This window comes from Stenella coeruleoalba, assembly GCF_951394435.1.
Source record: "Stenella coeruleoalba genome assembly, chromosome: 9".
In the NCBI taxonomy this organism is placed as follows: Eukaryota; Metazoa; Chordata; class Mammalia; order Artiodactyla; family Delphinidae; genus Stenella; species Stenella coeruleoalba.
The window spans coordinates 61,138,867-61,164,957 of NC_137155.1; the positions used below are offsets into that span (position 1 = coordinate 61,138,867).

General features: G+C 45.4%; 1 protein-coding gene across 6 annotated transcripts in view; it reads right to left on the minus strand.

Moving 5' to 3' along the window:
• Positions 1–26,091, minus strand: part of PDE1C (phosphodiesterase 1C) — a 586,532-nt gene that overhangs the window by 457,513 nt on the left and 102,928 nt on the right. For 5 of the 6 annotated variants that reach the window (XM_079931073.1, XM_079931071.1, XM_079931072.1 and 2 more), the window contains one exon: positions 22,099–22,185. In XM_079931073.1, the coding sequence (XP_079787199.1) occupies positions 22,099–22,185 (87 nt within the window). Of the gene's footprint in view, positions 1–5,940; positions 6,577–22,098; positions 22,186–26,091 lie in introns of those variants that run through there. The other variant, XM_079931076.1, reaches the window with a different exon arrangement.

Here is a 26,091-nt window from a genome sequence, read left to right on the forward strand (position 1 = left end):
AGCGGGGCTTCCCAGCACCCGGCAGTCCCAGGGTGGGACAGGGAACCCTCACTCCTAGCCCCTTGGGCCTCTGATTGCTGTCTAGGGGCCCCTTGTTTTTCCTCCTCTGGGACAACCCTGCAGAGAGAAACTCAAGGGAGCCAGTGGCAGCTGCTACAGGAAACACATCCCTCTGTTAGCAACACGTCTTCAGTACAGGCCTAGAATTTTCCACAACACCACCAGGTTCATTTCTGAAGGAGGCAGCTTCTTTTTCATACGTCCCACCAACTTCACATCCTCCCAGCCCATGGCTTCACCCACTTCCTTCTGACACCCTGGAGGTCACTCATCGCCGAGGGGAGAAGGGGAAATGAGGATACCCCGAGCCCAATTTTCTCAGCTATAAAAGGAGTGGTGAGTAGCACCAAGGGAGATCGAAGGAGGCCCACTCAGGCGGCTGAAAAAAAAAAAAAGTGCTTTTGTTTTCTGCGGACATACTTCACTTTGGGAGGAAAGTGTGTGCTTGTATTTCAGGCAGCCTTATGAAGAAAGTAAGAAACTGCAAATCCACTGAATACAAACCCAAACATATAACCAAGCCCCCGAAGACGAGGAAAGTTCTTCTGGAAACCAGTGATACTGCAACTCCCGCAACAACCATTCATTTCATATTCAAATGGGAGTTCACAGTCAAGCTACACTTGAACTTCTACATATGGGCTTCAATTAATGTTAACAGCTACAATCGTTGGCTACAATCATAACTTCAGTGGTTTCCTAGGGATGGGACCCTCAAATCACGGAGGCTGACGACAGTAGTGCTTTCTGGATGTAGCATGTGTTCAAGCTCATGGTCTCGTTTCCCAGACCTCTTGATCGCATACCTGATTTCATGACCTGAGAACAACATACAGAGAGGACACAAGACCATTTCCCAGGTACGTGAGGGGAGCGCTGAACAGGCGGCCCTGGTGGGAGGTGGATTAACAAGCCTATTTCTTCAACCTGATCTTCCTCTCAGGAGCAGCCCTCCCCTCCCTGTGACAATGGTCCATCTTTTTCTGGTTTTGCCCCAGCCTGTGCTCGCTCATCAGACCTTGGCAAACTCCCTGACCTGTCCTTATCAGGATGATGGGCTGGTCCCAAGGCTCAGGCACAAATAAAGTCTACCATGGGAGGGAGCACGGTTGGGACAAACCCTGGGCTGAGGAGTCAGGGCAGATGTCGTCTGAACCCAACCCTGCCACTTCCTAGCTTGTGACTTCCGGCAGATTACTTTCTCTCGGAGTCTCAGGAGCTTCTTCTCCTGAAATGGGGGTCATGACACGTACCTTTCAGAGTCGTTGTGAAAGGTGGTCAAATGAGCAGAGTAGAGCACCTAGTTCAGTGCCTGGCCCACACCCCATAGCTATGCATGGCAAATGGCAGGGCCTGTTCTTCGTGCAGCCTTGACCGTCAGTGTCCCAGAGTCCCTGCAGCCAGGGCATAGGCCAGCTCAGGAGCCCCAGGCTCTCATGTCAGAGGGAACCTTCACAGGGTTTCTCCCTGGGGGTGTCACTGGCGTTTAGGGCAATTCCTCACTGTGCAGGACTGCCCTCACACTACAGAACACTGAACCCCTCTGATCTCTGCTCACTGTCTGTAGAGCCTGTCCCCAGCCCCCTATAACTCAACTACTAATAGTGTACCATATGTGTCCAAACACCCCTTGGGGAGTATCATTCCTGGCAGAGAACCACAGCTGAAGCCTTCTCCCTGCCAATCTGAACCACAAGTCTCTGAGCCAGATGCCTCCTCTTATCCCAGAGACATCCATTTAACAGAGAGAAGTTCTGTCAGGAGCCCTCCAAGGAAACGTGATTCTTGACCTTGCCACAGGGGTGGGTCACACCTCCCCTTCTGAAGAACCCTCAAGACCCCCATTGTCCTCAAAAGCCTCTCCTGGTAAGAATCTCTTGACTCGCCAGGACCATAACATAAATTCCTTTAGTAAAGTTCTTTGACCTGGAAATTTTACATAATTAACAGACTGGAAGAGAAGGTGATTCTTGATGACAGAATGTCAGACACTTGAGAAAAGGGAGTGATCTGGGCACCAGGATCTCTTCAGGATTCTTCTCTCACGTGGTAAGAGGGGGACTGTCCACCTATTCCACCCTGCTGAAACCATGGGACAAGCTGGCAACCATGGGCACAGGCTACAAGATATCTGTATGTCCTGAAATCAAGTCCTACCTGCCACACACTGACGTTGCAGTAATATGAAGTCCCCTGCTCAGAAAAAAATGTCACATAACGTATATGACAGACAGCACTTGCAAATCATACACACACGCATACATGTTTGTATATAATGCGTATTACTATACATATTAATTATATAATTATTATGTGATTAGTATATTGTATACTTAATATATAGTGATTATAATTATATATTATGTATAATTAATATATTGATTATATGTATAACTAACATGTATTTTGTACATTAAGAGTATAGTTTGACTCTTGAACAACTCAGGGGTTACGGTTAGTTGAAAATCTGCATTATAACTAACCGTCAGCCTTTCCTATATGTGATTCCTCCATATCCCCAATTCCACATCCGCAGATTCAGCCAACTGCGGATCGTATAGTACTGTAATATTTACTATAGAAAAAAATTCTCGTATAAGTGGACCTGCGCGATTCAAACCCAGTTGTTCAAGGGTCAACTGTACTTGCAAATTAAAAATAAATGATGAAATTCCCCCAGAGGAAAAACATACAGGAAAAGAACATAAAATGGCAATTTCACAAAAGAAGTGAAATAACATGTGGAAGTAAGATACTACCTTCCACCTCTCAAACCAACAGCTTTTGAAAAATTATAGTGTCCAGTCTCATGAGAGTGTGTGAGCACCTGATGATGGGAGTGTAAGCTGGTATTTCCAGAGGGTAGTTGAGCAATATGTTTTAAAATCCCTAAAAATATACATAGTCTTGGACCAAGCAATCATACTTCTAGAAATTTATTCTCACAAGTATTAATGGATGTACTCAAAGATTGAGCCTGTTTTCATTGTCTATTATGGTAAAAAATTAAAAGCAACCTAAAGAGCCAACAATAGAAGATTTTTTAAATAAAAACTTTGTATATAGCTTGAAACAAAGCTATTATGATATTTAATAACATTACCAAACATTATGACTGCATTTGTTAAAAAAACTGTGTATATACAATAAAAAGTACTGGAAGTCTATACAAGAAATATTAATAATGTTTAGCATCGGGTGATAAAATTACAAGTGATTTTCTTTCTTTCTTTTTGAATATCTGTGTTTGCTAAAATGTCTATATTGGCCTAAACCTTCTAAAATGTCTCTTATGGCGTTTAGTAGCTTCTACTTTGTAAAATGTTATGTACGAACACATCGCATCACCCCAAGAGTACAAATTCCTTGAACACTAGGTTCTAAGTCTGATTCATCATCATAAACTCCCCATGATATTAGCTTAGGGCCTTGAATAATTACAACAATTACCATTTATTGAATGTTTGCCATACGGCAGGCATTGTATTAAATTGTATCTTTTAATACAGTAAAATTCAATAAGCAGTTTTTGAAGAAGGGAGGAAAGGAGGAGGGCAGATGGAAAGGAGTGAATGAATAAATGCCCAAAGGTCTGAAACAAGCTGGTAGCTCTCTCACCAGGAAGTGACCTGCTCACTTTTGAGGTCCCTTCTGACTAGCAGACCACACCAATGTGCCAGACCATTTCCTCTAGTGAGGATGGGAGCAAAAAGAGGGGCGGGGAGGGCTACACTGTAAACCTGGGTTTTAGAAGCCACACTTTTTGGAAGATAAGATTTCACAGGGAACTCAGTGCTTTGTGACCGCCTGGAGGGGTGGGATAGGGAGGGTGGGAGGGAGGGAGACGCAGGAGGGAGGAGATATGGGAACGTGTGTATATGTATGGCTGATTCACTTTGTTGTGGAGCAGAAACTAACACACCATTGTAAAAAAAAAAAAAAAAGATTTCACAGGGAACTGCCAGGTAAAATTTCAAAATCATTTTTGGGAGCTTCCTTATCAGATTCAAAAAAACTAATATTAAAACAGCAAAGGCCTTTTAATGAATCACTTTTGACCTTGGCAACCTTTAATTCATTCCTACAAAAACTCCCAAGCACCCACCATCACCATTATGAAAGATAAATTAGACACAGTCTCATCCTTAAGGAATCCGTAATGCAAGAGGACGACGAATAGTTGCTGAAATAAGTGATTCAAGGCCGGGTGTGAGCTCTCACAGAGGACTAAGAGGCTGAGATGAGTGCAGAGGGAGAAATTCTTTCTGATGGGGAAGGAGAGCAGAGGAGGTGGCAAGTGAGAGCCAGGATAGACAAGATTTCTCAATGCAGAGTTGGGGGAAATGGCATTCCTGGCTGAGGGCACAGCCTGAGCAGAGGCTCTGAGGGGTGGGATGTGGGCAAACAATCATGAGTGTGTGGAAGAAACAGGTTTGAAGTGACAGCTGGGGCAGGAAAAGCAAGTTCAAGCCAGAATGGAGAGGCTTGGGAAGCAGGCAAAGGAGTTTAGACTTAATTCTGGTAATACTTGTTCAGCCCATGCCCCCCAAATCTTGGGCCACTTCATTAGAAGGAGCAAAAGTGGTCCAGAGATGAGCTCCTGTCCATCAGCCTCTTCTTGCCCCTGGCAAATTCCTGCTACACTTCCAAAAAGCACATTAATACACCCCTCACTTTCAAAGGCTCTGGGGTGAAGTTCAGATTTAAAGCCATAGTGACCTGAGCACACACAGAAGTAGAAATGCTGAAGCAGCTCCTTGACACCTGGCTCTGCCCTGCCATTCTCCAAACTCTGACATTCCAGAGAGGAAGTTGCCCTGGCTTAGCCCATCTCCTGGGAAGATGAGGAGGCAATCCCTGGACCAGCTGGTGTGCAGCATAGAACGGGCAGTAAAAGCACCAAGAACTGATCTCTTCAAATTCAGCTTCCAGAGGGTCAGCCCTGTGGTCCCGCTCCCTCTAACAGCCATGAAGACACCCCCAGCCCCCTCTGGTACCCCTCTTGGTAAAGGGTTTGGGAAAGGAGCCACTAGGAGTCCAGAGGACAGCAGACAGGTTTTTCTCAAATATTTCAGTAGCATGATACATCCTTCCCTCCCTGCCTTCTCTCTCTCTCCCTCTAAATGTGCCTCTTTTTCTGCTTTATCTTCACTCTCTCCCTCCCTCCCTCCCTCCTTCCTGTCTTTCTCTCTCTCTCCTTGTGTCCCTTTCTCTTCTTGCTTCAATTTTTGTAGAACCTATCCTTCAATCTCTTTCTCTGAATCTCTCTATCTCTATGTGTCTGTCTCTCAAAGCCTCTGACTCTCTGTTTCTATAACTGTCTCCACGTCTTTGACATTCTATCAGTCATTCTCTGTCTTGGCATCTCCGACTTTGTATTTCTGACATGCTGTCTACGTGTTTCTACTAATGTCTCTGTCTAGATATCTCTGTCATTCTGTCTCTCTATGTGTCTCTGTGTCTCTGTCTTAGTGCCTGTCATGCCCACGTCTTTCTGTCACTCTCTCTCTCTCCCAGTATTTCCATCTCTCTGCCTCCATCTCTGTCTCTATCCCTCCTGTCCCGGCTTGTGTTACTAAAATCGCTGAGAGGAAATCGAGCAGTTCCAAAAGCTGTGACCCTAAAAACCAGCTTCAGCGGGATGCCGGGTTAGAGCGGCGGGAGGGGCACCGCGGGGACAGCCCCGGTGAGGCGGCCGGGCCACACACGCGACTTCCCGGCCCCGTTGCCCCTCCCCGGGTCTCCCGCCTGGCGAGCGCCTCGCCTCGCCTCGCCTCGCCTCGCCTCGCGGCCCAGCCCGACCCCGAGGACCCTCGGCGCCACCTGAGAGGAGGTTTGCCCCAGCCGGGAGTAGAACAACAGAGGGCGGAAAGTTCTCACCGATGGTGAAGCTGTAGCCATCGATGCTGAAAGTGGCACTCCGGCATTTTTTGAAGCCCTCTTTCCTGTTGCTGGCGTCCGTCATGGCTCGGCCTGCGGCGTCCCGGGGTCCCCCGCGGCGGAGCGCGCAGCCCCGCGCCGGCGCCCCGCGCTCGGCCGCGTCCCCTCCTCCGGCGCGCCGCGCGCTGTCCCCGCTGGTCCGTCGCTCGCTGCGAGCGGAGCGCGCCGGCTGCAGGCGCCGCGACCGCGAGGTCGACTAACGAACGCACTAGGCACACGGCGCAGCCAGCGAGCGTCGCAACTGCTCCATCTCCAGTGCCAGGTTCCAGACACCACGAGAGGAGTGCTAAGAAAGGCAGGCGACGCGGACCGGTGCGCGTGGATGCAGGCCGGTGGGTGGGTGGGTGCCGAAATCCCTGTCTTTGCCACTCTACTCCCTGGGAGCCGCTGAAGCCGGCACGCTTCAGGCACGCCTGTTTTCTCTCAGCTTCGCCTTCCCCTCTCTGGAGGCTGGTGGGGTTTGGGGACTCTAGGGAGTGGCAAAGATTGGCGTCGGGCTTCTTCTAGATGTTTTCTCTGGCGGACAAGAGAGCTCCCAAAAAGCACATCAACAGATGGAAAAGCAAACATCTAAGCCGGTCAGATACTGCCAAAGTTTGCTCCAAACAAGGAAGTCGGGAAAATCGCCACGCCCACTTCCTCCCAGCAGCTGTCTCCCTAACTGGCCTGGAACCCCGGTAAGATTACTTCTCGGCAGTCCCTGGCCAGAAGGTAATTATCAAAGTAACCCATATTTGTGGCTAAGCGCTTACACACAGAGGCTCTAAGATGTGCAAGTTCTAGTCGATTCCAAACGAATTGTCCAAGCTCTTTCCAATTTGGTTTTGACAAATAGAGACTCCTGGAATGTGTTGCCAAGCAAAGATTCCTGGAATTTGTGGAGGTGGCAGAAATTTAACCAATCCTACAGCTAACCCCTCTTGTTACAGAAGAGGAAACAGGTCCACAGGGCCTTGACTAAGGTCCTACAGGTAAAAAGTGGCAGCGTTTGGACAGAGGAGTTTCACTTTATGACATCAAATCAATCATTGGTGTTTCCAGTACCTGAAATGACTTGAGTTAGGCAAGGTTTTTACAGAGGAAATCATTCCCTCCAACCAGCAAGCAATTGCTAAGGATTTACAGCTGCAGTGTTCTGTGTCAGGGGCTGGGGAGCTCATGTAATGAGACCAGAGCTGAGTCCCTTGGTGGAGTCCACACAGTGTAGCACATGGAATGACAGTGCTACACTCAGGTTATTAAGGGACTACAGTTAATTTAACCTCATTTGTCATGATGGAATTTGACACAATTACCAAACACTTGTCAATACTAACAGAGTCAATCAGGTCTATCCCTCGTTGTTTCTGAGAGAACAGTGGGTCCACACGTCTTCAGAATCTAACTAAAATTATAAGTCTTCTCCAAAAGAAAAAAGGCACATATACACACATGTGCAGTATTCCACATGCAATTTCAGGGGGCCCATAAAACCCTCAAGCCCACTGGCAACCAGGTTAGTGAATATCTCAGGAATTGAATCTTCTTCAATTTACCATATATTTTTAGAGAAATGGGTATTTTTTTAATGTCAGATGTAGTTGGAACGTCAATTATAAATTCTCTCTGGTAAGACCTAGAACCACATTAATAGTTTTCTCAGGTCAGTGGCAAGATTAATTGATCCAAAAGGCAATGGATGTCACAGACCCTGTGTCACACAGAATGGCATGTCCCAGCTTGGAAGTAAGAGAGTGCTTCAAACCCTGAGGCACTCCTTGAGACTGGAACTCGTTACAACACAAAAGCATGAAAAAGGCTCTAGAAACAAAGAGACCTGGGTCTGAAATGTGGCTCCACCACTTACCAGCTATATGACCTTGAGCAAGAAGCTAGACCTCCCTGAGTCTGCTTTCTTCATCTTACAATGTGAATTAAGAAGAGGAAATGGGTGAAACCTAGGCATGCAGTGGGCCTTCAGTTATTGCAATCACCAGGTGACTCCCAAGTTTCATTATGTAGACAGTGCAGAAAATTCTTCACAGCAATAATATATTTTCATTACTGTTATCATTAATTTTTTTTTTTTTTTTTGGCTGCATTGGGTCTTCGTTGCTGTGTACTGGCTTTCTCTAGTTGCAGGGAGTGGGGGCTACTCTTCATTGCGGTGCGCGGGCTTCTCATTGTGGTGGCTTCTTTTGTTGCAGAGCACAGGCTCTAGGCATGCGGGCTTCAGTAGTTGTGGCTCACGGGCTCAGTAGTTGTGAGTTGTGGGCTCTGGAGCGCAGGCTGTAGTTGTGGCACATGGGCTTAGTTGCTCCGCAGCATGTGGGATCTTCCCGGACCCGGGCTCGAACCCGTGTCCCCTGCATTGGCAGGTGGATTCTTAACCACTGAGCCACCAGGGAAGTCCCTGTTATCATTAATTTTATAAGAAAATTTTATACATAAGATGTTTATATGTATTATATAGAATGTATTTTAAATATAGTACCCCCAAAAGTTTCTTATCGTTCTCATTTCCCTGTATTTCTCCCACTTTCCCAAACCTTCAGCAGAATCACATGCCTTCTTTTCTGGCACTGTAAGTTCTGGAATGAGGATCCTGAAAGCCCTGAGTTATAGTCTCCTATGGTTAAGTTATCAAGAAAAAAAATCCTAATGTGATGGAAAATTTTCCCTGAGTGAGTGAAATTAAAACTTGGTATTTAATCACTCTTAGCAGAAAAGCTTTTTGAAATATAATCTATAAAAATAATAACAATGTGATCATTTATCTGTCCCCTAAAGGCTGGTAAAAATAACTTGCCTGAACAATTAGAACTGTTTTTAAATTGCTTCTCCCCAGAACCGTTCTCTCTCTCCCTGGTTTTAGAGATTGCACACCTACAGAACCACTGAATGCACTGCTTCAAGTGCAGAGTCTGAAAGCAGCCTTCTCGGTGTGGGGCTCTTACACGAAACCAAGTGAAGTCGAGTGCTGACATTATATAAGCCGAGAAAGAATGAGTTCAAGACTAAGATCAACAGAAGCATTACTTTTGCTTGTTCTTTCAGAAATGCTCCTTTAAGAATGCCTGTGAAGTAAGGAAACTAAACCAAGATATCCACGCAGATGGGTGAATCCTATGCTCTTATTGTTAGAGCAGGGGTCAGCAAACAGACCTGCAGGTCAGATCCAGCCTGTCAAGCTAAGAAGTCTTTTTTTGTAGTCTTCAAGCTAAGAAGTGATGAAGTGATTGAAAAAAAAATTCAAAAGAAAAACATGTGACACATTAAAACTGCATGAAATTCAAATTTCAGTGTCCACAAATAAAGTTTTATTGGAACATAACTACGCTCATTTATTTACATATTGTGTATGGCTGCTTTGAAACCAACAGGCAGAGTTGAGTAGTTGTGCCCAAGGCTGCATGGCCTACAAAGCCAAAAAAGGCTGTCTGTCCCTTTACAGAAAATGTTTGCTGACTCCTAGATTATGGTAAATATCTTACACCTGACCAGGCTTAGATAACTTCTAGTTTTATTATATTTACTTTAAAATAAGTTTGGAAAATCATTGATCTGCTTTTAATTACTGGAATGGATTCTAACAAGGAAGGCACAGCAACAAATGCTTGATGAATGAAAGAACGAAGGAAAGAAACAATATACATAATAATAGTTTGATCCAGTTATTAGCCAAGATTAATTAGGTTAGAATTAATTTCTCCCAAGATAATGCATGACCCTGGTTTCATCCCAAGAAATCAGAATAGGAACTGAATTCAGTACCTAAATTAGTTCATAGCTCATGGATCAAATAATGTCCTTCAAACTATAACAACTATAAAGGAAAAACTTTCATCTGGCAGGATACTCCTCTGACTCAGGTGCTAATATCATGTCCTTTGATACTCCTTATGAAGGGGCTGATAACTGTTTCTATGTAAGAGAAGAGTGTCAGTGGAAAGTACTTATTGTTCATTGGTTTTAAACCTCTAGATAAAGATGAGCATATATATATGTGTAGCATGTGTTATCCAAAAAGTCCATTTTCTAAGAAAATAACTTTTTATTTGTCATACCAAAGAGAAGACAGCTACTCAGCACTTCATTAATGCATTTCAACCGTTCTCAGATAGGAAGCCATCTACCATTTGGAATTCTCCCAACAGCCAAAGGCCCAAGAATTGTAAACCCAAGTTGCCCCAAGAAGAGCATTGTTTATACCCCTCATGGACATCCTCAGCTCTCTGACAACTACTCCAGTTTTTGGAGAGGACCCCCTTGCGTCCACATCATCACAGAAACGGCTACAGGCAATGAAGTTTCTGAATTGCAACCCTATTCTTCTGGCTGTAACTGGTACAGTCCAGATAAGGCTAATGAGTATCTTTGCTGCGAGTAGGAATTGTGAGAGATGAAGAGGAAGTTCCAGGAAATTCCAGTCCCAGTTCCAGCCTGCATCTAAAAATCAGCTCCTCCCAAATTCTATGAGATGCCCTAGTACCTTATACTACATTCCCTTTTTGTGAGTGACCCAGCATAAGGGAGTTTCTGCTGCTTGCAAACATGAGTCCTAACTAATCCATCAAACACGCTCCCTTTCAGGGAGAGAAGGAAAAAATAAACAGAGAAAGAAAGGGTGGAATTAAATCAACATTACTGAGTGCCAACTATGTGTTAGGCATTGTGCTAACCAAGAAACAGTCCCTGCCTTTGAGGACTTTACAAGAAGAGAAAGTCCCAGAACAGTCTCTGGAACCAGGGGTCCGAACAAGAGAGCAGTCTCAGAAAATCTGTATCTATGGAAGCGACTCCCTTCAGCTGTCACTAACACCCTTCTCTGTTTCATTTTGCTTCTACCTTATTGCTTCCCTAGAGCCTATTCTTTGTTTCTCTAGGCCCAGGGATGGCAGCGACTATCTAAATAAACAGAGAGAGTAAAAAGCAAAGTGCCTACACACTTGAGGGTCAGAGAAAGTTCCCAGAAAGATGACTCGAAAGCCCTGATGGAAATTACAGAATTCTATTTGCACAATGAGGCAACTTTTCTTTGTGATAGGAATGGCCACTGTCTATTTTTCAACTTTTTTTCTAAGTTTACATATCATTAGTGCATCCGTGAAAAATGACTATTTTTCTATACCTGCCTTCAGTGTCTCAAAAAATCCTTCCATGTCTCAAAAAATATTAGCTGAGCGATGCTTCCCCCAAAACATCAGGAGCAAATTAGAGTAAATTAATTCTTTTTTGCTCTAAGAATTTAGGGAGAATTTTCTGGTAGCCTTTGCAGTTAGGAGATTTTTAGAACTGGAGACACTCTGCAGTGGAGGTGGAGAGACCAAAATGATGGCCTTGAATTTCTTTTTCATAATCCTGAATATCAAGCCTGGACTATTCTTCCCCCCTCAGCCCACCTGGTTTGCCTAGAGACCTCCTCCTCTTCCTTCAAGTCTCCGCTGATGTCCCAGGTCCTCCAGAAAGCATTTCCTGCCTGCCTTTTCTGGAGGGAGGTGGCCACTCCACTTTAAGCCTCCCCTGGACCCCATTCCACATCTCCATACTAGAACCATCACACTGCACTCACACTGCTTGTTTGCACGCTGGTCGCCCCACAAGGATATAAGCTGCTGGTAGCAGGGATGGGTCTTCCATCTCAGCCCCAGCAGTGCCTGGCACAGAGTAGGCCCTCGCTAAGACATTTGATCAATTAAGGAGTGAACACAGATGTAACATGCAATGCTGCACAGCCAGCCAGTGACGGGACTGGGGCAGAAGAGTCATTCTCAGTCATTCCCTCTCTCCATTCACCCTCTATTTTCCTCTGTGATGAGCTTTGGAGCCAGCTCATAATAAACAGGTTAACAACATTTAAAACTAATAAATACAGGGAGATCAGCTTGGTGCTTTGTGACCACCTAGAGGGGCGGGTTAGGGAGGGTGGGAGGGAGACGCAAGAGGGAGGGGATATGGGGATATATGTATAGGTATAGCTGATTCACTTTGTGATACAGCAGAAACTAACACACCATTGTAAAGCAATTATACTCCAATAAAGATGTTTTAAAAAAAAAACTAATAAATAAAACAAAAAGCTCCTCTGTTTGCTAGCTGTGTGACCTTGGGCAAGTTGCTTAGCCTCTCTGAGTCTCGATTTTTTCTTCTGTAAAACGGAGATGTAATAACTACCTTATAGGGAATATGTGAGTTATACCGAGATAAGTTAAAGATGTTCCCTGAACCTAACCCATAGTAAACTTTCAATATATGGTGTATTGTGTGTTTTTTTTAATTTGGCCACACCGCGCGGCTTGCAGGATCTTAGTTCCCCTACCAGGGATTGAACCCGTGCCCTTGGCAGTGAAAGCGTGGAGTCCTAACCACTGGACCGCCAGGGAATTCCCATCAATATATGTTATTTTTTAACATCATCATCATCACTAGGACACTAGGTCCCTTTTGTGCTTGTTTCCTGCATAGAGTGCTTGAGATAATGCATACTCAGAGGCAAGAGGAACAGGCTCAGAGCTCACTCACCCTGGGCCCAAGGCCCCAGAGTATCAATCACCCCATGAGCAGTGGAGCCAGAGGTTCTAAGCCTCCATCACTCAACTGAGCTGCAGACACCCACGGGCTTCCTGAGAGCTGGAGTCTGGAGCATGGACAGGGCCTGGCTCAGAAAGCACCCTCAGGAAATGCTCAGGTACTCTCCCACCCACCAGCCTCCGTCCCCCTCCCTGTTCCACGACACTTCTGTCACCTAGGCATCACTGCATTTAGTGGACATGTTGTGGCCTTCATCTTCTCGGCCTCTTGGCAGCGTTTAACTCTGTGGACCACAGCTGCATCATTTAGGATTTATTTTGTTCCCCGGGCACCCAGGGCACAACCTGCTCCTGGTTTTCCCTCTAGCTTTCTTAGCCACTTCCTTTACTGTTGTCAACCAGAGAAGCTCTTATCCAGGAACCTCTCCTCACTCTATTCCCTCTCCGCTGAGCAATCCTCTTCACTTTGATAGCTCTGGTAATGACTCTCAAGTATCTATTTCCAGCTCAGATCACTTCCCCAAGCAACAGGGTATCTCCTTTTTCTTCAGAAGGTCTTATAGGCACCTAACCTCGACTCATCCAAATCTGAACTCTTCATCTTCCTAATCCACCTCCAGAGTTCCCTTGGGGTGTTGGAGAAGGGGGATAATGCTTCTACTCCCCTTCCCAGGCCAGGCCCACCTTTATCACCCTCCTTCGAATTTCTTCTCTGGCTGATTAGGGTTCCAAGGCATTCCTCGGTCCAAACTCACTAGAACAAGGATCTCTGCTAGGAAGAGCCACCCGGCACCTCTGTGAGAGTTAGAAAAAGGTCCCCTTCCCCTGGGGGAAGCAGCCCAGGCAAGGACAAACACAGAGCTTGGTGAGTGGACATGGGCTGAGTGTTGCTCCCATACTGTTCTTGTAGTCCTCAGGCATTTTGGGGTTCCTCGCCATAATACCTCCAGAATATCATCAAAGCCTCACTCTTAACCTCCAATTACCCCATCTCTGTAAATGGTCCTCCCATGCACTCTACCATCGGATCAGAACCTATGAGTCATGACTGTCCCCTCTGTCTCCTCACCTAAACAGCCACTAAGTCCTGACAGAACTACCACCTAAATGTCTGGCATCCACCCACCCCTCTCCATGCTCCCCCTCCCCAGTCCATGCTACACTGTCTCTCACGTGAACTGTCACAACAGCCTCCTAACCCTGCAAGCTGCTGACATTCTTGCTCCAAGCCTTTGTCTAACCAGCAGCCAAGATGACCTTTTTAAACAAAAATTTAGTCCTGTCCTTTCTCTGCCTAAAACACTTCAGAGACTCCCCATCACTCTAGAAAAACTCTCAGAACAAAGTAAAACCTCTTAGAATAAACTAACAATAAACACTTAAAAGTTAGTTAAGGGCTTCCCTGGTGGCAGTGGTTGAGAGTCCGCCAGCCGATGCAGGGGACACGGGTTCGTGCCCCAGTCCGGGAAGATCCCACTTGCCACGGAGCGGCTGGGCCCGTGAGCCGTGGCCACCGAGCCTGCGCGTCCGGAGCCTGTGCTCCGCAATGGGAGAGGCCACAACAGTGAGAGGCCCGCGTACCGCAAAAAAAAAAAAAAAAAAAAAAAAAAGTTAGTTAAAACAAACAACAAAAAAAAAACCCCCACCTCCTTACCTTGGCTCATAAGGCCCTACAGAATCTTGGGGGGAACTGGGAGTGGTCCAGGGGAGAGCGTGGCAAATTCAAGTTCTGCTTTTCAGGAACTTTCTGGAATTTTTTTTCAAATATTTTCGATATGCTGTTAGCTGAATCCACAGATGCAGAACCGTGGAAACAGAAGACGAACTGTATTCCTGGCCTGCTGAAATGGCAGCAGAGCAAAATCTGGTGGACAGATGAAGGTTTCAAGCAAAGAAATGCCAGTTCAGCAATTGGGAGTGGTAAGAGCACGGGACAGAGAGAGACCAGGCCGTGACAGAATCTGCTACATTGCGCTCATCTGATTTGCTTTGTATAAAGAAGACTCGAACTACAGTTGCAGGGAACAAGCCAGAGAATGGGCATTCGGATGTTTCATTTTTCATGCACACTTTGGCAGGTAGAGAGTGCATGTGAGGGGCAAGAGGATTGTGATGGCTAATTTTATGTCAACTGGGCCAGGCCATGGTACCCAGGTGTGTGGTCAAACATTCTGGATGTTTTGTGAACATCTGGGGTGGGGGGTGGGGCGATGAGATTAACATGTAAATCAGTGGACTCTGAGGAAAGCTGATTACACTCCATAATGTAGGTGAGCCTCATCCAATCAGTTGAAGATCTTACTACAAAAAAGCCTGACCTCCCCCCAGCAAGAAGGAATTCTACCAACAGACAGCCTTTGCACTCAAACTGCAACTCTTCCCTGGGCCTCCAGCCTGTCAATCTACCCTGCAAATTTTGGACTTGCCAAGCCTCTACAATCACATGAGCCAACTCCTTAAAATAAACCAACCTCTCTCTGGAGAGACAGATAGATAGACAGACAGACAGGTTGACAGACAGACAGATGGGTGCATCCTGTTGGTTCTGTTTCTCTAATACAAAGGTAATAAGAAGGAATTTGGAGAAGATGGGAAATGGATACTAGTGGCCATCAAGCAGCTTGAGAGGACCCAGGAATCAGAGAACCTGCAGGGATTATATTCTGCACCTCAAGGCAGGTCTGAATGCCAAGGAAAAGTCATAGATGTCCCGGTGTGTTTGAGCCGTAATTTCTTCTGGCTGCAACTATCTCTGACCTTTATTTAGCATGCCATAATATTACGCAGTACCTTTGGGTCATCCAAGTATGCCTCACACTAGTATCCACTGCTCAGTAAAGATGAGGCACCGATGCTTCAATACTGTTCACGGCAGCGGTTCTCAACAACAACAGCATGCTGAAATCACCTGTGGAGTGAGTCGATCATATAGACATCAGGGCTCACCGAAAGAGATTCTGATTCACTGGTCTGAATGGGGATGGGAGGCTAAGCATTGGTATTCTTTAAGCTCACCAGATGATTCTAGGGAGAAGCCAAGGATCAGAACCACTGCCAGTTTGCAACATTCATCCCAAATACTCCTGGTCTACTTCCATCCTGATGTTCCTATCTGGCTCCTGGCCCGAAGCCCTGCTTTCCTCGCAAACCCCACCGTATGCCATTGGCGATGTATTTGGCTTTCCTGCTTGACTGCTGACATTCTCTCAAGGGCTTTGCTTAGACGTATCAACTCTTCTCAGTTCAGATTTCCTTGAGAGGAGTCTGACATTCTGTGCTTCCTGAGGACCAAAAGAAAAACACACTCATATTTACTGAACTAATATTCATGTGCCAAATCCTGTATTAGTTTGTGTAGCTAATTTCTATAACAACTCTCCAAAGTCTCAGTGGCCTGACACCACTTAAAGGTTTATTTCTTGCTCATTACAAAGCCCTATATGCAGAGGGCAGGGAGAGATTGAAGAAAGAGGCAGACCACTCCAGACTGGTGGGTGGCAGGTTTAATAAACAAGGGAACTTTCTTACCAGGCCTGTCTTGGGCGGCCGCGAATGAGTAAGTTTCCGCACACACCCGCCGAATCTTAAAAGTTTATGTAGAGGACTCAGCTGGGTTCAGTCACATATACCATCCAGAGAGTCTCAACACCACATTTCTATCTTAAGGCTGTATCCTTAGAGAAGCTTCTGAAAATGCCGAAGGCAAGGGGCCAAGGACAGGGGAGGTGGTGGGGAGCCTCCAGTTGCCTGGGTCCAGCTCACAGGTCAACCAGTGGTCACATCTCCTCGATGACCTCCCCCAAAAGCCTGGAAGAAAACACATATCCCTTCTTCCTACATTCCATTAGCCAGAAATTAGTCATATGGCCCCATCAAACTGCAAGAGGGGCTCCAGGAAATGAAATTAGGAAAGAAAAGAGGGTTTGGTACACATGTGGATCCATTTGAAACCCTACCCTCTTCACCGTTTTGACCAAATTTCCAATTCACCAGGTGCAGACATAGGACACCTGTCTGCCAAGGGCTGAGGGAAAAATCTGCCCCCAAATCACAGCTGTAACCTTTCGGTCTGAAGTTGAAAAATGTACCTGAGCCTACTGCCATGATATATAAATTAAAGCTTTGCCCCAGAAAGAACACCTCTTTTTCATGTGGCCTGATGTTGGTATTATCACTTCCAGAAGGTTTAAGGGTATAGACAATTTCAATAGTACACTATAGCTCTGGCTTTAGTAAGCAAGCCAAAAGAATAATTCATTAGTAGTAGTTGAAAATTACATCATCTTATATAAGGACATACGATTTTTTCCTTTCTGTAAATAGAAAACATAAATATATAGAAATACAAAAATGTCCGTATGTTATGAGGCAAGGGGCAAAACAGAGAGAAACTCGGTGAAGAATCTTCTGTAGGCCAGCAAAATCTGCCACATCCAAGATGTCTGACGGGGCTCTGGGGAATAGGGATTAGAAAAAATACAGAGCAGCCAGGGTTACAACTTGCACAGCAACAGGTCCCAGATGGATAACTGTTAAAGGTAGAGTCAGCACGCACCTGCACTTGAACATGGGGAAGGGAGCATGGTTTCTTAGGGGTATAACATAGTGGCCTTAGGGATCTAACAGCCACCATGTGCCAGGCTCTGTGCTAAGTATTTTACACATGCATCTCATTTCAAGCCCTCCAATAACAAAGAATGGAGTTATGGTGTTAGATTTAGTTCGAAAATCTTTCTTACTGTGGTTCTGAAATCCCTGGAGAAGGTAACTCCTCTCAGTGGCAACCTTGCAACAGAATCATCAAGAGCACCAAGAACACTGGAACCAAAGAGAACAGACAGGCAGCTCAGAAGGGGATTTCTGACACCAGAGTGGATCCAGCTATTTGTTGGAATGACTTGTAGTAGAGAGTTTCTCCCCCATCTGTTGTTCACTAGCAGCTAAATTCATCCAGGACTTTGTTCCAGCTTAGTGATTCACTTCAAACAGAATTAACAAACATGTCCCTTATCACCAGCAAACACACACCCACACAGATATACACAGCTAGCTACACACACACACACACACACACACACCACCCACACTTTGTGTCCTGGATGTGGTCTCTGCTGCTGATGATAATGATAAGGATGCTGGGGTTTTGGAGAAAATGTCACAGAAAAACATAGTTGGTGAGAGTAAAAAACTATATTTAAGAAAAAGAGCAAAGTAGGATACAATATGGTCACAACTATGTAAAAAATGCACTTCAGAAAGACGGGGAGAAAACACCCCAAAATGGTGATAGTGATTACAGTCTAGTGCTGGAGTTACAGGTAACCTGGTTACCCAGAGGCAACAAGTTCAGGCTTATCCTCCCGCCCAGGAAACTTGGTAGAATTTAGTTTCTTCTTTTATGTGTCCTCCAAATTTTTTTTTTTTTTTTTTTTTTTTTTTTTTTTTTTGCGGTACGCGGGTCTCTCACTGCTGTGGCCTCTCCCGCTGCGGAGCACAGGCTCCGGACGCGCAGGCTCAGCGGCCATGGCTCACGGGCCCAGCCGCTCCGCGGCATGTGGGATCTTCCCGGACCGGGGCACGAACCCGTGTCCCCTGCATCGGCAGGCAGACTCTCAACCACTGCGCCACCAGGGAAGCCCCCCTCCAAATTTTTTACTCTGCCCATTATTAGAAAAAAAGAAAAACATTTAAAAAGTCAGTTGTCGGGAATTCCCTGGAGGTCCAGTGGTTAGGACTCGGCACTTTCACTGCATTGGCCTGGGTTCGATCCCTGGTTGGGGAACTAAGATCCCGCAAGCCTCAAGGAGCAGTCAAAAAAATAAAACAATAATAAAATAAATAAAAAGTCAGTTGTCAATGCAAACATGGGTCTCTGAATTATTTCCTGTATTTGTCCTGTTTTAAAAATTTTATGATTTAAAAAATATATTAAAGTAAATTATCCTGAGCCAGATCAATGACCCGTGCCTAGACTGTAAGCTTCGTGAGGGCTGTGTGTGTTTTGTTCACTGATGTAGTGCAAATACCTAGAACAACCTTGGCACTGAGTAGGCAGTCAATAAATACTTGTTGAATGAATATTCTGGTTCTGACAGTAGCTTTAAGAAGAAATATGGAAATTAACATGCCAGCCTTCTCAGTCAAGGATGTGCTCTAACCAGCCTCCATGAATCAGGATAAATGGTCCACCTTTACCACCAACTGCGTAAAGGAGAATTCGTATTCATTGTCTAAAAGCTCTTGGGCTCCTCTTCTCAGGAGAGATTTCATACTTCCATCATACCAGGACTTAATGGGAAAGTCCTGCTACCGCATTATCAGTGACACCTTATTTACTGGTACTTTACAAAATATTAGGCATGTTCACCATACAAGGCAACCTGGTACAAAAAGAAAGAGATTGTAGTCTTGTGTAGTGGAAATTCTAAATTACGATCTTAAATTATAAAAACCTTCATGGGTGGGGAAAGCACAAAGTCTCTACATTGACAAGATGACTGAAATCTCAGAATCACAAGCACATTTTTCCAGATGTTGATCATGCTGCCGCCCAAAAACTCTACCAGAGAATCAGACAGTCTGTATTATCATGACAAAAGAAAGCAGTTATGTTGGCAGCAGGTGGGAGTATTAACGATTTAATGCTGAGCTGCTTTTGTCAGGTATTTAAGTTACCAAAAGGCATTTTTTTTAATTGTGATAAATTCTTACACATACATTTGGCAACTGAATTTCTAACAAAATGCCTCTCAGGCCAACAAAGGGCATTTGAGAGAATGGAAGCAATTTGGTTTCCTCTTTTCACGAGTTGCCTCTTGACTTAATTAATCTCCCTGTGATTTTGAAGATATCCTCCAAACCACGAAGCACTGTCACTGACACATGGCCTGCATTCAGCGAATGGTTACGGGATTGACTCAAAATGTGTGACAACTGAAGCAAATCACAAGAAAATTGAATTGTTGAAGTATGCTGGAAATCAAGACCACTTGTTGGAGATAAGAAGTGAAAAAGGGTAAAAATGAGGTGTTAACTCAGTGATTAAATTGAAAGAAGAGTCAGTGGGTCCTCATTTTCAACTCCTGTTTGTCGAGGTCCTCACTGTGGTCCAACCACTGTGAGAGACCCTTTCATCTCCAGAAAGAATCTTAGCCCTCACAACAATTCCCATGTTGCACATTAAGAAACTGAGGCCAGGTGCAGCAAGGTGGATGTGACATCTAAATGGGGACCAATCTGACTTCTCCCCAGACCTCCATCCACCATGCTAGGCTGCCTGTCTTCATCTTCTCAGAGGGTGCGAAGGTCCAGACACTCCCATCTGTGGGGCCTTCCACCCATTCTTACTTTTTCAACCTCTCCCTTGTTTAATCAAGTCCAAAGAAATACATAAGCAGAGAGGAGACAGGTGCCAGTTAGAGGCCACAGAGTAGGCCCTATTCCTTTCCCATCTCCCACCTGGAATACAGAACTGCGCCCCTGAGCTGTCCTTGAGGTTTCTGTCCCTGGGAGAGGAGCCCTTAGCCACCTCCAAGCCTCCCCCCCAGCCCATCCTCCAAGTACCTTATGTGGGCCTGTTTCCCATCCACAATACTGGCCAGGCCCCGGCCGCACTGACCACCTTCAGCTTCCTGCCACACAAGGGGAAGTGAGAAAACCCAAGCGTCATGAAGATGACTCACCTAAAGTCAGCAGTCCCTTAGGACTTAGCAGGACTGCAGACCTGCCTCCCTGATTGATACCCAGATGGACCCTGGAAACCACTTAACAGGGACTCTCCTGGGAAGATGGGAGGGAGATCTAGTTGCCTCAAAGGAGTGGCAAGGAGAGAGGAAGGGGAGAAAATACCAACAGTACCCAGGGGCCCAGTGTCCAAGCTCCACAATCTATCTGCCAGGCTCATCGTCCCTGCCTTCAGGCAGCTCACTGTCTAGGGGGACAAAGTGAACAAATGATAACTGAACATGAAGCATAGACAGAGGGACGTCCAGGAGGTGGGGGGAGCCCAGCATGGGTCCATTAGTCCAGCCCACAATTTCCTGGAGGAGATAACGTCCACACCAGTCTCTTTTTTTTGAGATAAGAGTGATAAAAAGACATGAGCAAAAATGATAAGGTTTCGGTTTGTCTTTTTTTTTTTATAACAATATTGGTGTCATTTTCACCCTAACCATACTCATTTTCATCCTCCCTCACTCATGTTAATGCAGTAAAACATCAACGATGAACAGCACAAGTTCCGAAGCTGACCTGCCAAGGTCAAATCCTGGTGCTGCTCTTACTGGCTGTATGCCCTTGGGCTTTGCCTCAGTTTCCTTATATGACGGCTGTGAGGACTAAATGACTTAACACGTGAAAGGTGCTTAGAGCGGTATCTAGCACAAAGTAACCACTCAACAAACATCAGCTGCTGCTATCATGTCATTGTTACTTTGTTTTCACACCTTATGCATTTCGGTGCACTTCTGCACAGTAGTAACCTGTGAAGGGTAGGAAGTCATAGGTAAAGTAACAGGGTCAGAGAGGGAAACAGGTTGTCCTAACAACTAGTTAGCGCAGTTCCGGAACCAGAACTTCTGAGAGCCCATGTTATTTCTAACGCTTCACAACACTTTATAAAATTGTTTTAAAACCCTGAACTCTTAACACAACATTGTAAATCAACTATACTTCAATAAAAATGTTTTTAAAAACCCTGAGCTCTTAGATGAAAGTTCCTTTAAAAGCCTTAATTTTCACATAAACAGGAGGGAAATGGCACTAGGAGACAATGTGACTGTCAACATTCAACAGATTGGAGGACCCCACACCTAGGGTTAATTTGGGAATACTTAGAATCCAAACCAAATGTCCTTCTGAGTGTGATAAAAATCCCTGCAAAGTCTCACGGGGTTCCTCTGTCCAACATCCCCCAAACTGCCACAGCCCACAGCACCAGGAACCTCACTTTGGAAAACACAGGCTCTCCTCTCCCTCCCCTGCCCAGGTCCTTATGGCGCCGTCCACACAGCTGCACTTACCGCCAGCACCGCTGGGGGGCGCCTGTGTGCTGGCAGGACTCCGAGCACAATTTCGGGCTGTCCCTGGTCTCTTCTCACCGGGACGAAGGGACCCCCCTCCCCGCGACTTAACTGGCAGAAGTGATCAGGGGGAAGGGCGGTGAGCACAGGAGCAGGAGTAAAGGCGAGAAATCATGAAGTGATTAGCCATGAGGATGCTAAGATGGACCACATTTGCTTGGATATTTTTCCATGGGGAGAGACAGCGTGGAGTCCTGCCTTTTGCGTGGCCAAGAGACCTGCAGGAAGCGCTACATTGCTGCTTTGGTAAACGCTTAGGAAACTCCCGAAAGACGCGGCCGGTTCAGTGAGAAGGGCTGATGACTAAGGTTCAGAAGAGGTGGATTCAAACCTAGCTTCTCCATGGCTGGAAAAAAAGCATTAGCACTCTGAGTTCCGATTTTTCCATCATTTCATTGAAACTGATAGTACTGGCCACTTCTGTGTTCCCTTAAGCTGTTGTAAGAGCTGAGGAAAGAAGAGTGTTTGGAGGATTCTGAACCAAGTCAGTTGCGCACAGGGGGGCTGACCTTGCTCTCCCGCATCTTCGAGTTTCTCCTTGGTTTCCCCCGGGCTGTTCCACTCTTCTTCCACGGTTGTCCTCCTGGCTCCTGACTCTATCCGCAAAGAAAAGAAACATGCCCTGTCAGCCACCTGAAGGTAACCAGAGGAGCCCATCCTCGCTGACCTCTCTGGGGTGTCTGCTGCAGTTGACTAGCTCTTCTGCCGTCACTTTTGACTTTGGGTCTTCCTGCACTCCCATGCCCAGCTCCCTCCTGGCTGGCCTTTGACCCTCCTCTGCACCCTAAACACTGGTGTTCTGTTCCAGACCCTTTTTCTCTTCTCACTCTCCAAGTGACGGCATCCACCCCCTCGGGTGCTATTGACTCCTAATCTCTTCAGCCAGCACAGGAAGGGACTGAGCCATCTGGGCAATGGGCAAACCAACCCTGGAAAGGGACCAGCTGGAAAAGTGAGAGAAGCTTCCTCCAGACACTTGGGACGATCCCCACAAACCATTCTGGAGCAGGCAAATATATTCCTGCATCTTGACAGCACTGGTCCAGAGGAGACGGGAATAGGAACACAGGACAAACTTCAGTATAGAATATCACTTGCTGCAACTCTGTGAGTAGTTATAATGACTCCCATCTTTCAAGTGGAAAAATAAACTCAGAGAGGTTGAGTAATATGCTCAAGGTCACGGAGCTCATAGAGGCAAGTCAGGGTTTGAACATGGGTCTTCAACAGGTCTAGCGCACTTTCTTCCTCTCCGCAGCCACCCCTCTGAATACGAAGCCTGGAAAGTTAAGTCCAGTCTAAAGTGAAAATACTCCTACAGAAATTTTTCTTAAGATGGTGTTTAACTGCACATATTTTACGATGACAAAGCATTTTCACTGTTTTCTATAGTTTTTATGCCTCCTGAGCATAGATAAATAAAACATAATTATACATTTTATTATCCCAAAATCCTAATGAACAGGGTGGGTAAAAGACCATACAGAATGCCATGGCCCTGGACACAGAGCAAAGCTTCCCTGCCCACAACCCAGCCAACTTGTGATTTTAAGTCAATTCTATAATAATTTTAGCATTTTAATAACTTTAGCATTTTAAAAATGATAATTTCCCAAACAGTTAATCTTCAACCTGCTAATTGGCAGATTACTGACAGGCTCTTGTCTGTAGTGACATGCCGTAAAATTCACAAATTTGGGGTGTCACTGAGACTACACAATGTATAATATATTTTGAGAATGACAATTGCTCGTGTGCTGTGAATTTCAAGTATCATGCTTGTCACAAATAGCACAGATTCTGTAAGAATGGAATGGGGTTTTCTTGTCCGATGCCTCTTCAGACCCGTCTGCTACTTTTTTCTGTTCCTCTTTGTTAATGGATTTGCTTTCTTGATGGAAGAGAAGAAAAAGGTGGAGTTGAAGGTAGTATGCAAGTAATTGTTCTAGAAATATTGTCACTCTTGTACGTGCCTGCCCTCCAAGAGCAAACACACACAAACATGTACACCCATAGTCCTGTACACATTCACACAATAGATGTTTCATCTGGATGTTCATTTTCACATATCTTTGTCAATTTAAATATGTTTAAGGAAAATCCTACCATTCATAAGACACTTTCTGGGAGAAAAAAAACTTTGAAATGTGAGGAAAGAAGCATTTCTTGAGCACCTACTAAGCCACTGGGGCTCTGCCTCATACTGTCACTGCAGAGCTCCATCTCACTGAAACCCACACCTCCAGCCAGGTAGGTGTCATAATCTCTGTTTACAGAAGACAAAAGTGAAGCTCAAAATAAAAGGTGCATCACAGGTCCTAGATCACTCACTGCAAAGTGACAGAGTCCTCATTCAAACCAGATCTGTCTTGCCTCAGAGGCTATGAATTTTGGAGTGGGGGAAAGACGAAGGGTAAATTTCACAACAGTCCTCATCCCTTTGCTCTGATCTACTCCTAGCAGCTGAAGAACAATTACTCAATGACAAAGGAATAAAAACCTCAAAGAGAATTATGTCAACCTCAATCACTGTGCAGGTCCTAAAAAAGGCAAATTAATACCCCTCCCTTCTGTGGGGAAGCAGCCTTTCTTTTAACACAATCACGGGGCAGAGCCATGCATTATTAGTTAGCTTGGCTTTGATTTGCCAAGAGACAGCACAGGTGAGTTCTGAAAGGAAAAATAATTCACAAACGGCAAAGTGACAATGCATGTGAGAATGGAAAGGGTCAAGGGGTCACAATCTCTCAGTCATTGTAAAATTACTTTTGGATGCTGTGGAAAAGTCACCATCTTATGTTAATTTCTCCAGAATGCATAAAACTGATGCTCCAGAGTTACAGGACATTCCTGACTTCCTGCTTTCCCTTCAAGTGCATTGTTCAATAATTAAAATCTATTATATTCCTAAAGCAAAACACTTGGTAACACCTCAGCAGACACTGGGGAGGAGAGAAGTGAAATTTTGATAGCAGTTCTGCTACTAACTTGAGATGAAATCAGCTTAATGCTAATTATTTTTCACATTCAGTTTCTATATTTACCAAATGGCCTAACTTTTGGAGTGCCAACTGAATTAACCATTAACTTTCCCCAGCTATCCACACTCAACCAACCCTTCAAGCCCTATTTCAAACCCCATCAGTTGTTCAAATCCCCTTACTACAGCCCACAAGGATCACTCCCTTCTCTACCTCTATTTGTACTTTTGCTCATACAATTAGTGTTTAATATACATATTAAATGTATTAAGTGTGTACCATACAACATGTGCCAGACAATAGATGGGAATTGAAAACAGAATGATTACTAATAATAGCTGAATTCACTGAATGCTTACTAAGGGCAGATATTGTTCTAGGTGCTTTTGTGTACATGAAATTATTTAGCCCTTGCAAATCTGACCAATTATACAGATGAAGTAAACTGAGTTACTTAATAACGTGCTCAGGGTTACTCGGATCATAAGTGATAGAACCAGAATTTGCACCCAGACAGCCTGGCTCTATAGTCCTGGCAATTAATCACTACTCTACGGCTGCCTATTCCAGGCCCACATTCCAGGAGATCACAGTTGAATGAAAGACACACATAGAATCAGAAGATGACACAAAAGTGTGATATGATTGAACACACCAAGGAAGAGGGGCAACACAAACTGGGAGAGTCTAGTAGGAATGTGTCAGGAAGGTACAGGAGGGCGGTACCTTCCAGGCATTTTTAACAGTTTAGTAATTGACACTACACCTAGATCCAAATTTCTCCCAGGCTGAGTAGGGTTGTATAATATCCTAAAAACTAATCTTGCCTGGGCTTATAAAGAGTGGCCGGTAAAACAGTTCTCCTGGGCAGAAATGGCCACAGCCGAGAGGATGGGGTGGGGGGTAGTGCTGATTTGTATTTGCAGGTTTTCTTTGCCAATTACTACGGGGTAAATACTTCCACCGCAGCAGATTTCAAGCTACCAACCAAACGTCACTGAACTCATTTGGGATGAGATGTGTACATTTGGGTCTCGTGAGCCGATCTGCACTGGCACCAGCACACCACTGTGTAAAGTTCCTGTAGTGAGTGTCAGAAACTGAGGGAGTGGAGAACTAGGTGGGTGGGGAAATACCACCCCCGAGGGAGACAGGCCGAGGGCACTCGGGAGGGAGGGAACACGTGCTCAATCTCTAGAAGGCTGCAGCAGACAGGAGGGTACTCGAAAGTTAAAGCCCCCAAAGTAAACTGGGGGCAAATGAGGATAAAAAACCACAGAAACAAGTCAAGGAGGCAAAAGGAAAATAGTACCACCAGAAAAGAGACTCTAGGTGAACACTAATGCCCAGTCAGAAGAAGAAACACTGAGTTCAGGCAGGCATACCCTTCAGGCAACATCCAACCGGGCCTTGAAGACAAAGCAGAGAATCCAGAGTGCCTTCGCTGTTAGCTCCCCTCCTAACCCATCCAACCCCCTCCCAGTGCCTCCTCTGGGCTCTCAGAGCATCCTGTGCTGACCT